Raw genomic sequence first — 13138 nt, 5'->3', positions numbered from 1 at the left:
GTTTCTCTGTGTAGCCCTGCCAGTTATTCTGAGATTCACTCTGTAGACTAGGCTAGCCCTGGAACTCAGATACTTGCCCCCCTCTAACTCTAGTGCTGGGATTAAAGGCTTGTGCTACCACCACATTGACTTAAGGGTTTAGCTCTTGACCTGACAGCATCTCACCTTTCTGAATTGTCTTTATCTGAGTTATTCTGTACTACAGTCAGATTCCATTAAAACAGAACTGCAAAATAAACATTGTATTACAAGAGTGGAAACTCTCTTTTACATAGTAGCAAAGTGTTTTATTATTGGTGACAAGGCTCTACCCGGCTGATGCTGACACATTGGTCAATGTAATGGTGTTCTAACAATGCCACCTTTGCAGCCCCTAACCTTCTCCTTCATTTTTCCCTTTCCTATATTACTGTAATATTCTCACTGGCACAAGTACTTCTCTGTTCTGCTCACAAGATCATATAGCTAAAATCCATTTCCCCACCTTCACCTCCAGTCATTCTTTTATTCTGCCTTTGAGACAGTTAGCCAAGACTTGGTGTGTTTGGAGGTCGGACTCAGGGCCTCTCTTCTAGGTCTAGTAACACTGTCTTCTAGTCTGGCTGAAGGACAAGAGTTTGTGTTCATGTTTTTCTTGGCATAGTTCATGTCATAGCTTTCATAGGTTGTAGTTATATTACTGCACCTCTTCCTGGCAGAAAATTTCAATCCAGTGACTCTCCTTGTGTTTAGTAGCAGGCCTAGACCTACTGGTACAGTCCGCTTTGTCTGTTTGAGAGATTCTGGGTGAGTTTCAACTTTTGGCAGTTCTGCCTGGACAAAGCATCTTTGTCCAGCATCTTTGATTTCCATGTGGAGGCAATTAGAATACCATTATCTTGCTTTAGATTAGCATCCTTTATTTCTCTTCAGAAGCAATTAGAGCCCCATTATCTTGCTGTGGAATAGCATATACATTACAGTCTGCTGAGACCTTATCTGTGTGACTAAAGATCTCTGTACACAGCACAGATGAGATCCTGACGGTGAAATGAGAGATGTCATCAGAGAGATTCTCCACCCTACCCTACCCCCATCCCACCTCCATCCCCACCACTCCCTGAAATCTACCAGCTTTTGTTCCTTAAAGACTGGTAGGGTGAGGCAGGGACTAGCCTTTGACAATTTCTGAAATAAATCCTCATTAATTCCTACATTGTCTTGGTAATTGGTCTTTGTTTTTGTCATTATATCTGACTAATCTCCCCATTATGCTGTCAACTACCTACAGTAATCTTATCAAATATCCCTTTGTCTACTCTTAAAGATGTTTCTTGGATACCCTGGCCTTACTTCCAATTTACAGGCAGATATTTTCTAAATTTTAAGTTGAGAGTCACATTTCGTTAATAATTGTCTTTCTTTCTTTCTTTCTTTCTTTCTTTCTTTCTTTCTTTCTTTCTTTCTTTCTTTCTTTTTTTCTGAAGCAGAGTCTTGTTGTGGTTCCCATAATGGTCTCAAACTTGCAGGCTCAACTTTATGTCTTTGTTTCCTGAGTACCTTGACCTAAAGGCACATACCACCACAACTGGGTAACATTCTCTTATTAAATGCTATTTGACAAAAGCAGTCAGGACAAACAAATTGAGTTATACCTCCAATGCCTTAGATATCTCCTCTGCCAAACACCCACTTCAATCTCATTCTCCCCAAGTTGTATTTTCTCCAAAAATTTTGAGTTCACCTGAGCAGCTTATTCATGACTTTATAATAAGGATAACCTTCTCGCCGTTATTCAACGATGTGTTCCTCATTTCTATTTGAATTGCCAACATGGGCTTTGTTGTGTCTAGACCAATAGTCTCTTCATGATCACTTGATTATTCTCTAAGAAGTATTCTTTCTATAATATTTAATAGCAATGTAGCTCCATCCAGCATGTTTTTCAACAAATTCAGCTTTGATCCTTTAACCAGTCCATTTTCAGAATTTTCAAGCAGAATCCAACTACTTTTGCTCATTCTTTGACTTATCATTTGTGCTGCTAAGACAAAGCACCACAGACTGTTTATCCAATAAACAACGGGCATATATTTCTCACAGTTTGAGAAGCTGGGATGCCAATAGTCTATGCACTAGACAATTCATGACTACAGAGCAACTGTTTCCTGGTTCATAAAGACCATTTTCTTACTGTGCTCTCACATCGTGGAGGGGAGTGACATCTGTCTGTAGTCTCTTTTACAAGAATATTAATATTGTTCATGAAGGTTAATACAGAATCATTTTCAAAGGCTGCCCTTATGTGCATATAAATACATTATAATTTACCAATTAAGTTCCTAAGCAGTGACAATAGTTTACAGGTGAAGTTTGGATAGGACCTCCTTCCCATCTACATGCCAGGACTCATTTGTTGAAGGCTAGGCCCCCAGATGACACTGCTGTTTAGTTGTTCTTGGAACATGGAGGAACCTATATCCTCAGTGAATCAGTCCATTGGTCAGCTCATAACTAAATGAGTCATTAAGAAAAAGGGTAGGGTTGAAAAGCATAGTTCATGAAGGAGACAGGTGATATTTTAAGACGTCTGCAGATCCTCCAATTGCTAGCTGACAGGAGAGTAGCTTTTTTTTTTTCCATGATGGCCTCCTGCAACTCTCCTATATGTCAAACTTATATCCTTAAAGGGAGGCTAAAAATGAATTCAAATCTTAATAATCTGTGACAAAAGACTTGTATTTCTTTAATTTGATTTTCTCAAGCAATAAAGAAGTAACCAACATAATAGCATAAGACTTTTATTCAGTTTTAAACAAAAATAGATTATAATACAGTATTTATATTCTTCTATTTTATAGCTGTCTTTCACTTCTTTTATTCTTCAAATATAAAAATTATATTTTTTTCTCTGAATCAGTAAGATTTTCTTCTCTGTGTCTTTTCTTTATGGAAATACTAAATTACTTTCATGTAAAAGAAAATATTTCTCTTAGTAAGGTAATATTTGAATTTTTCAGAGTCACAAAAAAGGATAAAACTGAGTAAAAATGTTGTTTTGTGTCTATTTTAAAGAAAACTATAATCTTTTAAATTTAACTTAATTTGCATTTTATGTTTTTGATACAAAATACTCTTGCAGAATTATTAGTGTTCACAAGAAGCAACTGAAAAAAATAAATTTCAGTGTAATTCTAAATAATTTCATAATGATTACTGTTATAATAGTGTTAAAAGACACAAATTGTAGTCTGAATTGAAGAGAACGCTCAAGAGTTCTGTTATACACCATGATGACTATAGTTAATGACTTGGTTTATTCATCATAAAGATATAAAAGTAACTTCCCAATAGACTGTTTGAAGATTTAAATATGTCTTTAAATACTTAAAACCACAACAGTCTAATGTTAGAAACTAGGCAACCCTGAGTCTGCCTTCAGCAACTCAACATTAACATCTACATCATTACCAACAGCCCAATGTGACAAGATTACCCTCTGAAAGGTCCTTGCCACTTTGGTGATGGTGGCGCACGTCTTTAATCCCAACACTCGGGAGGCAGAGGCAGTAGGATCTCTGTGAATTCAAGGGTAGCCTTTTCTACAGAGCGAGTTCCAGAACAGCTACTATGGCTATTACACAGAGAAACCCTGTCTCGAAAAACCAAGAAAAAATAAAAGTCCTTACCATCACAGATCTGCTTTCTGCTTTCTTGCTCTCTTGATATATCTGTCTCTTCCTGCCCCTCTTCTCACTGCCTCTCTATCTCTCTGTTTCTCTCTCACCACCACTCTGAGACAGCCTTTTATGAATCCCCCCCCAACTCCCAATAATAAATCTCTTATGTCTCTTACATGAGATCTGTTGTATTGTGTGATCTCTGCTGCATTCCATGACTCCTTTCTGTCATGGCACTTCTCCTACTAAACCCTAACCTTTAGAAGTTTTGACAACTATTAAAAATGCCTTAGGTGGAAAGACCATTAAACAGAAGACGTAGGTTAACAATTACCCAACAAATAAAAGCAAGCCAACCAAATAGCACATTGGAGATATTAATCACTTTATCATCCTAGAGAGGCAAAGATGGTTCAGCATTTACAAAGGTAAATCTGATAACTCAGAGTAATCGAAACAAAAACAAAAATTATATAGAAATATTTCAATGAATGTAGAAAAGGCATTTGACAAATTTCATGATAAAAATGTGAAATAAGTTAGGCTCACAAAGGAGCACCATAATATAAAAAGTACTGTATAGTAAGTTACTATCTATCATCACACTGAATAAAGAGGAAATATAAACAATTATAAGATCTGGTAAAAGAAAAGTGACAACTTTTGCCAGTTTTATTCTGGCTACCTACCACAAATCATCAGGAGAACACAACACAAGAGAAACAAAAGAAAAGAAAAGAACAAACAGAAAGAGCATTTAGCTGTAAAAGAGAAAATCAGATTTTGATGGCAGATGATATGGTGTTATATTTAAAAATACCAGTGGACTACTAAAACTACTAAATGAATTGGTCAAAATTTAAAGATAAAAAATCAACACATAAAAATTAATAACATTCAGCTACTATAAACCACCAGCCATCTAGAACTAAGAAAAGAGTACCATGTCATTACCAAAAAATAAATTTTTCTAATTATTATATGATTTTTACAATGAAAATTCAGAATGTTGTTTATGACAATTGAAATACACACACATACAGAAAAAGAAAGATTAAGGGAAGCATTAAAAGAATGGTTGATAGAAATGATAGAAGAAATAATTAAGGATGATAGGATAGGCAAATACATTTTAGATAACACCCCTTAAGTACAAGAATAAATGGCAAACATAGAGGGTACTATGTAAAAATGAAAAGTTTTTCAGAAAAGGAAATTATCATGAGAGTCTAGAGACAGTGTAGAGAACTGGAAGAGACATATTTAATTACAGTAGAGAAGAAACTTATCTGATTAAAAAATGAGCCAAAATTATGCACAATTACAGAGCACACAAACAGATAAACTCACCAATGCAAGTAGGTAAGGAATCATTCCACTGAGCCAACGAATTAGGCACTGTATCACACCTAATGGCTCTGGAGCCATGGAGGATGTATCCTGGGTTACATTCAAATAGGACCAATGAACCAACTGCAAAGTCATTGCCAATTCTTCTTCCGAACCTTGGCTCAGGCACAGAACTGCACTGTGTAGAGCTTGTTCTAGGAACAGCTGCACAGAAATAAGTTACTTTAATTTCATATGTATCAGACATAAACAGACTTCATAATGTAACTGCCTAAGAAGCTAAAACTTTTTGTTCTTTTCATAATCAGAATTATTAATTTTAACACATATTTAAGTTGAATAAAAATAAAACACAATTAAAGAGAATATTGACATTCAAGACATTTTCTTTAAAAATTTTACCTTTGATCCCTTAAATAACATCAATTTTGCTACCTTCTTCTGTTTTATCGAATTCTTATCAGTACAACAAAGTAACTTTTTTAGATATTGCAATTTACAGGATCAATAATGGATGTATAATTCTTAATTTTGGGTTCCCAACCACAAAAAGTAATTTAGGATACATGAAATATTTTCCAGCTGTTTCATGTACTGACTCTTACTAATATTAATTAGCTATTGCAAACATGTTTTTAAACTTAATTTTCCAAGTGTGTTTGTTATTAATGAAGAGAGTAATTACAGTCAGGTTAAGCAGAATGTAAGTCAGACAGATTAACAACAATATTTATTTTTAATTCATCAATTGTATTTAATAAAATTTGAGATGGAGTTTATATTTTGTTTGCCCATCAATTGTGCCTTTTTTTGATTCAATAAAATAGAATGACAACAGGATGTTTTTTCTTTTTAAAACACATACAGATGTGATTGAAGAGACTGATAATAGTCCAAAAGAATGACATGGTGACTTCTAATAAATTAAGCCCTCTAGTACGACTTCAGGAAATGCGAGCAAATTTTCTCAGTGCCTTTAAAAGATTCACAGTACCGCAATTGTGTACAGGGGAAAATACTATGACAAGAGTGCATGTTATAGCCAACCGAAAAAATAAACTGAGATGAGGGAGTTTAATAAGAATACAAAATAACAAACGTTTATACATTTCTTAGTAAGAAGGTACAAAGTAATTTTAAGAAGAACTATTAAGCTATCATAAACAGTTGACTCATATATTTCAAATCCTTTCTTGGTTTAGTTTAATAATACTATAAAACGTTGTCCATAAAAGGCAAGAAAAAGAGTTGGGTGATTAACATTTAGTGTACAAATCCTTAGTAAGTGTGCAGAAAGTTAAATTTTTCTGAGAGGTTAAGAAAGTATATTTTTCACATTTTTTTACGTTAACTAAATAATTTACAACCAAAGTACAGGTGTTTAATTTGGAATGCAAGACTATGAGAAAAATAAATGAGAAGAGTCGAGAATAACAAGGATAACAGACGTTTTGAAAACAAAATGTTGGGAGGGAAAGAAAAAAAATCAAGCATTTACATTGAGGGAAGTGATGGAGCAGTGCATTCTTTTTTATATTCGGTCAAAGCAACATTCCAGGAAGGGAATCATAGGGCAGGGGTCAGTGTATAGCTACTCCAAGTGACTTTCCTCTTTCCTAGACGGTGGTGAGGAGAGCCTTGGACAACAACTGGGCACAGCACGGAAATAGATACCATTCCTTAGTGTGTTTCTAGACTACAGTGTCACTTACCTTGGTAAACAAAGTGAAATCCCTTAGCTGTTATGGGTCCAACTGAGGTGAATCGAATTGTGATCTGATTACCTGAACTCAGTGGAAGTGACTCTCCTACTCAACAAAACAAATACTCAGATATCATAAATAATCTCCATTCATAAACCTAACAACTCTATCATTTTACACTGTCATTTGAAAATGTCAAACTAGGTTCTATCAAATTACTTTTTAAAAATCCTACTAGCAACATCATTCCTTTGGGTTCGGCTTCAATTGCAATCTTTTTACCATAAAGCTTCAATTACATTTTAATACATATGGCTCATTCATAAATATTTTATATCACATGAAACACCACAGGTTGTGATTAAGTATTATATTTATTTTACTACAGTCCTATAATATAATTATTTTTTCAAGCTTATGAATTACTATTAAATTGTGGTTTTATTCTTAATAAAAAAAAGCTTCAGTTTACAGTATTGCTAACATGGATGACAGATCTCAACTCTCTCCACAATACTAATCAAAGTCAGTCTTTAAGCAACAGCTGACAGTTCTAGTAAAGGATACCTGAATGGGATCCCGAGAGGGAAGATAACAGAGGAGACTGCTGAGTTGGCCCATCAAACACCTCAACAACATCGTGGAGTGATGTCTGGAAAAATACAAACTGGCCAAACACCACTGATCAACAGGAACCAGGAGAAGCAAACCAATCACCAACCATCCAAAAACAAAAACGAAAACAAACAAAAAAAATAGAAAGAGGAGGAGACAGAGAACAAAGTATTACAATATAATAGTAATCTGCATGTTTTGTTTTTGTACTTTCTACCTTTAAATGAAGATTGGTGCTATGCCAATTGGTTCCTGACAGAAGTATTTCAGGCCACAAAGGTAATGATGATGATTTAAGGCAATAAAATTTTCAAAAGACTATCTTTAAAAAAAAAATGGATGCCAGATTTATCTGGAAATTGTAGGGTCCTTGTAATTTAGTATTTATCGTATCTACTTTCAGAGTTTTCCTCACAATTTTACTTACTCAGTGACCCTCCTGTCCTAACTTTTCTCTCCTTCTTTAGGTGAGATAGCTAAGATTTTAATATAGGGGATTTAAAAAAGGTTCTTCTCAAAATGTCATTCCATTATAAACAATGGGTTTGCTAGAAAAATATCAGCAAGATCTTCTTTAGGTCCCAGGTTTAATTTACATTCTGTGTAAAAATGACTCCTGCGCACTTATTATGAGTCTTCCGTAATGAAACGAACATAATTTAAGATTCCTAAGCAACTACAATGTTAAAAAGTCTTCACAAAACATTACTTTTTCATGGGGAAAAAAAGATTTCTGAAGTACTTCCCAGAAGAACTTTATTTAGTTTATTATTTTCATTCCTATTATTCTTTTGTGTATTCACCTTATACATTTTGCTCCAGAACCTATCCCAACTCATCCAGAAACTACGACTTCTATAGCAGAAGTTAATTCAAATTTCATGTTACAAATATAAGAATGTAAGAAAGAAGTGAGTGATGATAATAATTCTTAAAACTTTGCACTAAATGGAAATATTGTGGATTTAAAAGACAGTGGTATTAATTCTAGTGATACATAAACATAACTTTGTGTATTCAGAATCAAATGAGTTTTGCTCAATTATAATTGAATGAATATAACTACAAGTCCATTTTAACGTTTCCAGTTCATATTCTACAACTCAAACCAAAGGTTACAGACATCTTTGAGGATTACATTGTAAACAGCCCATACACCAGCAGCATTGCTGAGTTTGGCTCATGAACACAGGTGTATCCAGAGTACTGTGAACTTAGCTGCATCCATTCACTGGCAGGGAAGAAATAAGTTGGTGATCCCAGTCCATTTCTTTGTAAATGAAGAGGAAAAGGAAGAAGAGTAGCAGGAGGAGAGGGAGGGGGAGGGGAATGAGGAAGAGGATATCTACCACATGGGCAGATATACTATGGATACTTTGAAAAATGTCTGATTATTGAAGTGCTTAATTTTATGAATACTCCCCCCTGAAAATACTTGCTAGAAAAATGGAAGAACTATATGCACCTATTAAATCAGATACATGCAATGTACTGTTGAGAAGGCTTACTAGTCATTCAACACTTTTGGAGGTCAGACTTCTTTAAAAGATGCTAAATTTCTTCTACCATATCTCAGACTATTTTTTAAAAAAAATACCCAGAAAAAGAAATGGGGCTGTTTTTACAGTTTATTTATTAATAATGTGTTTTTATGGTTATTTCAAATTATGGTGTTAATTTGCTCTGATATAACATGGATATTCCCCACTGCCTGACAAAATGGTCAAAAAGGAAAAATAAGGATCATAAGCACATTGGAATATCAAGTACATTGTGCAATACTCCTTAGAGATGATGTTTTCGCTTGTTTGTTTGTTTGTTTGTTTGTTAGTTACAGTAAATTTCAAAATCAGTTAGAAAATTTCAAGCTCAACCTCTTGGACTCTTTCTCCCTGAGAATGTCAGTTATTCCATTACTAACCACTCTCACTTTCTATGACAGCCACTACATCCAAGGCAACCAAAATAGAGTTACGTGAGTGTTTATTATTATGAAAACAAATCTGCTTTTATATCTTATAATTAGACCCCTGCTCAACTGCATTCTCAATAGATCACTTTTTTTTATAAATATCTTCTATAAATTAAAGATTCCGAGAGCATATGGTTGAATGATATGGTCACTAGCCTTTTAGTGTTCATCTAGTTATGTAAGGACAGAGACTGAGATTGCTTTCATACATAGTGTAGTATGTAGGCATACTACACTAACAAGTTTCTCTAATTCTGTGATGAAACCACATAGTGGGGAAGAAAAGTAACTGGGGAAATTAAAACATGCATTATGGGGGCAATAAGCAAGCTACTTCTTAACAAAACTCCAATTCTACATTCATGGAGACAGTTGTAGATTTAAATTAAAACTGTTGTGTATAAAATTACTCAGAGAAGAAACTGGATCATTATTTCAGAGACAACATGATAAAATGTGTGTTTAATGTAAAAGTTGGAGTTCAAAGAATCATTACCACTTGCCCAAACCTGATTTTGTATACACTGTCAGAATGTAATACCACTGCTTAGAACCAGATCCCTTATTCCCAGCAAAATAATTTTATGACATTCATTCTTTGACATGCATGAATATGGCTCATTCTGGTCATTCCCACTATTCTTTTCCCTGTTGGTCCATTTCCCCTGGTCATGACTTTTTCTGTTGTATGACCTGTTGAATTTAGGCAAGATCATCCATGAGATCATGGATGTGGTAAACCTTTGAAACAGGGTGGAGTTACCAGTGGCCACATCATTGAGGAGAAGAGTCCCCCAGCATCAACCAATAGCTAGTAGTTACCGAGAAAAGAGGACCCAACGAGTTCCACAGACCATGGAGTGTATACTGCCACTACAGGGACCCAGAGCGCTATCAGTTAATGACTCTAATGACTGCGCCATAGACCAAAAAGATAGCACTTTAAAAATTAAATGCCTAGAGTAAGGTTTGCTACCTCATTTCATTAATAAATATCTCAATTTATTTAGCGTTCAAATATGCAAAGAGTCGTTGCTCTTTGCTTCTAAAACCTTTGGAATACGCAAAGGCAAACCATGACTGATTGAAACTAATTTAGAGAAAATCCAGTTGATACGTTAAACGTGGAACATTACATTTACTGGATGGCTTTTTGGGTAAGCAAGTTGTCTTGTCTACTTGGATCACCAGGGCTGAGCTAAGGTATAATGATACTATTATTGTCATGTAAATAGATCCGATTTGCTTCTCTGCTTAAGTTCATTCTATCCATCTCCACATACATCTCCTTACATTCAAATTGACTCATCAGTCATCTATATTTCTACTCTATTAATTCCATTTTGAATCGCAATTCGTATTTGACTGTATTCTTCCTTATTTGAAAATTAAATGAAAATTTTAGGATTTAACAGTTTATCTGTCTAAGAAATATAGAGACTCCCTCTTTAAAGACATACCTTTCAAACCTGATCTATGTATTGATGCCTTCACCCTTTGCCTGAATCACTGCTTTCTTTCTAGAACTTTGATTTTTCCCTAAACTCTGGGCGAATAAGGGAGCTCTGTGGTGTCTCCTGGTCCACAAGCAGGAATCAAGTGGATGGAACGCGGCAGCCACTGGTTTTTCACCTCTAGAGATTGGAAGCGCTTTACCACTGCAAGAGCAGGCTTCCAACATCAAGCAGCTTCTTAAAAGAAACAGGATTTATTGGACTATTCTTCCGCTTTAAGAAGAACAGATATTAATGGTAACATTTTAACTCTTTTATTAAAAATACATTTTCCCTAAAGTTACAAGTACTGTGATGAGCCAGAAAAGGGAGGGACAGAAATCTTAGTCAGATGAAAATTAAACATATAAAATGTGCCCACAGATGACAAATTTTTAAAACTGCTTTTGGAGCTCTTATTTTCCACACATTTCATTCCAGAATCAACATGACTATAATCAGACTTAGTTAATTTTATGGCATGATATATAGGAAGTGAGTTAAGTGCTAGAGTTGAAAGGGTCACCAAAACAGACAAGATCTATGCCCTTAGTCCCCATTAACTATATTTGCTTGTTGAAATTGCAGCAGGCCTTTGTTCTGCTTATGAAATGGTAATAGATTTGCTGATCAAATTAATTACAAAGCAAGCAACACCCACAGATGTAGGCCTCATCTTTGCCTGCAGATTGATGCTGCATTCCTCCCTTAAACCCAATCTTCAAAGCAAGACCTCTGGAAACATCTCAGGGAATATGAGATGGGTGACTTCTGGGGCAATTTTTTAAGAAATCCTACAGTGTAGATTTAAAAAAAAATCCCTTTAAACAGTGATTAAAACCCTTAAACTCAGTGTCAGACTGGGGATCAGATGTTTTTGGAAGAATGCGCAGCATACCTTGAATATGCTCTAGTTCACGTGCTCATCCACGAGCCGCAAATGCAGAGTGTGTGAAAACATCCTACACATCTGCCATTCAACTCTTCCCTTACCAAAGCAACACTCAATTTGTCGTGATAATCAAGATGAGGAATAGTTGTTTGCTCTTCAACCCCACATCGGGCAAATGAATTTTTCTTCGTCAGATACACTGAACTTCAGAGACTTAGCCCACTCTCTTTAATTAAAGCATCTTCCATACAGATTGATAGATGCTGTCATAGTGTTTGGATTGCCAGAAAGAAATTAGCACAGCTGAATTGAGAATTTCAGGGCAGAGCAATTATCCTCTCACCAACATTACTGAGCTACCTGGAGTAAAATGCAATACACCAAAATGGGCTGCTGTTTGCGGGAGTGTGCTCTTGCTTAGAACAAAGAAAGGGGGGACTTTAAACCTCATCTGTCCATTCAATTCTATTTTGCAATATTACTAAGATGTCCCATTATTGATGGCAAACACCATATCCATGAGCAAGCTTTAATCAAACTTCACCAAATCCTCTAATCAGAGCTTGATCCTTATTTACTTCTGTGTCTGTTCTTGCCTTGTCCAATCGCAACAAAAATTTATCACGTTGGTTTAGCCTGTCCTACCCTCAATAACTGATCACCCGCTCAACCCTGCTGTCTCCTCAGTAGTATCAATTGATCTTAGTTTCCTCAGCAACAGTTCTAAATTGGTTTAGCCAGGCTATTTAATAACTTCTTATGTTTAAATGCATTTGTCTTCCAGTTCTCATTCTATTACTTGGCTTTTGGATCTCATATAATTCCTTGTATTTGAAATTGAGCTTAATTTCTCTGCCCAGTTGCAAAATTCCATTGTAATGATCTTTACAGATATCTTGGTAGTCTTCATAATTTTCAGTTCTGTTCTTATATATTTAGTGTGTGTGTGTGTGTGTGTGTGTGTGTGTGTGTGATAACATTTTTATGGAAGTCCTAAGTCAACTAGGAGGAGTTGGCATTCAAGTTCCTTCATGTAGGTCACAAGGACAAGAATGTCACTGAGGTCACTCTGCCATATAAACATTCCTTGTTCCTTAAGGGAATAAATAATTTTTTCAACATTGCCTGAGCAGAAATTTCCCAAAGACAGATCCCATTTTTGTGCCATCAAAATAACCAGCACCATGTATAGAGATTCACTGATCTAGAAATTAATTAGCCCTAAAGAGGGCTAATGAAATAAACATGGACATGATTACTCTTATTCAGTGATTAGAACCTTACTTACTGAGTTAAAAATGAAAATTGAATTTATGCAGATGAGAGGGTTTTACCACTACTTATTGTCTTTTTCCTTTCAGAAGGAAGTAAGTAATTCTGAGCAGCATGGTAGTACACTAGTATGAGATGGGGAAAATGAAAAAGAAAAAAAAAAACAATAAAAAAGAAAAGAA

At 35.2% G+C, this 13138-nt stretch overlaps 1 protein-coding gene across 1 annotated transcript in view; it reads right to left on the bottom strand.

The window, feature by feature from the left end:
• Positions 1-13138, bottom strand: part of Csmd3 (CUB and Sushi multiple domains 3) — a 944903-nt gene that overhangs the window by 140430 nt on the left and 791335 nt on the right. The window contains exons 33-35 of the mRNA XM_075961035.1: positions 7280-7393; positions 6722-6817; positions 5010-5213 (exon numbers count right to left, since the gene is read on the bottom strand). Of these exons, the coding sequence (XP_075817150.1) occupies positions 5010-5213; positions 6722-6817; positions 7280-7393 (414 nt within the window). The remainder of the gene's footprint in view (positions 1-5009; positions 5214-6721; positions 6818-7279; positions 7394-13138) is intronic.

Source organism: Microtus pennsylvanicus, chromosome 2 (genome assembly GCF_037038515.1).
Source record: "Microtus pennsylvanicus isolate mMicPen1 chromosome 2, mMicPen1.hap1, whole genome shotgun sequence".
Taxonomy (NCBI): domain Eukaryota; kingdom Metazoa; phylum Chordata; class Mammalia; order Rodentia; family Cricetidae; genus Microtus; species Microtus pennsylvanicus.
Note: the sequence above shows the minus strand (reverse complement) of the source record. Positions and strands in the feature narration are given on the sequence as shown.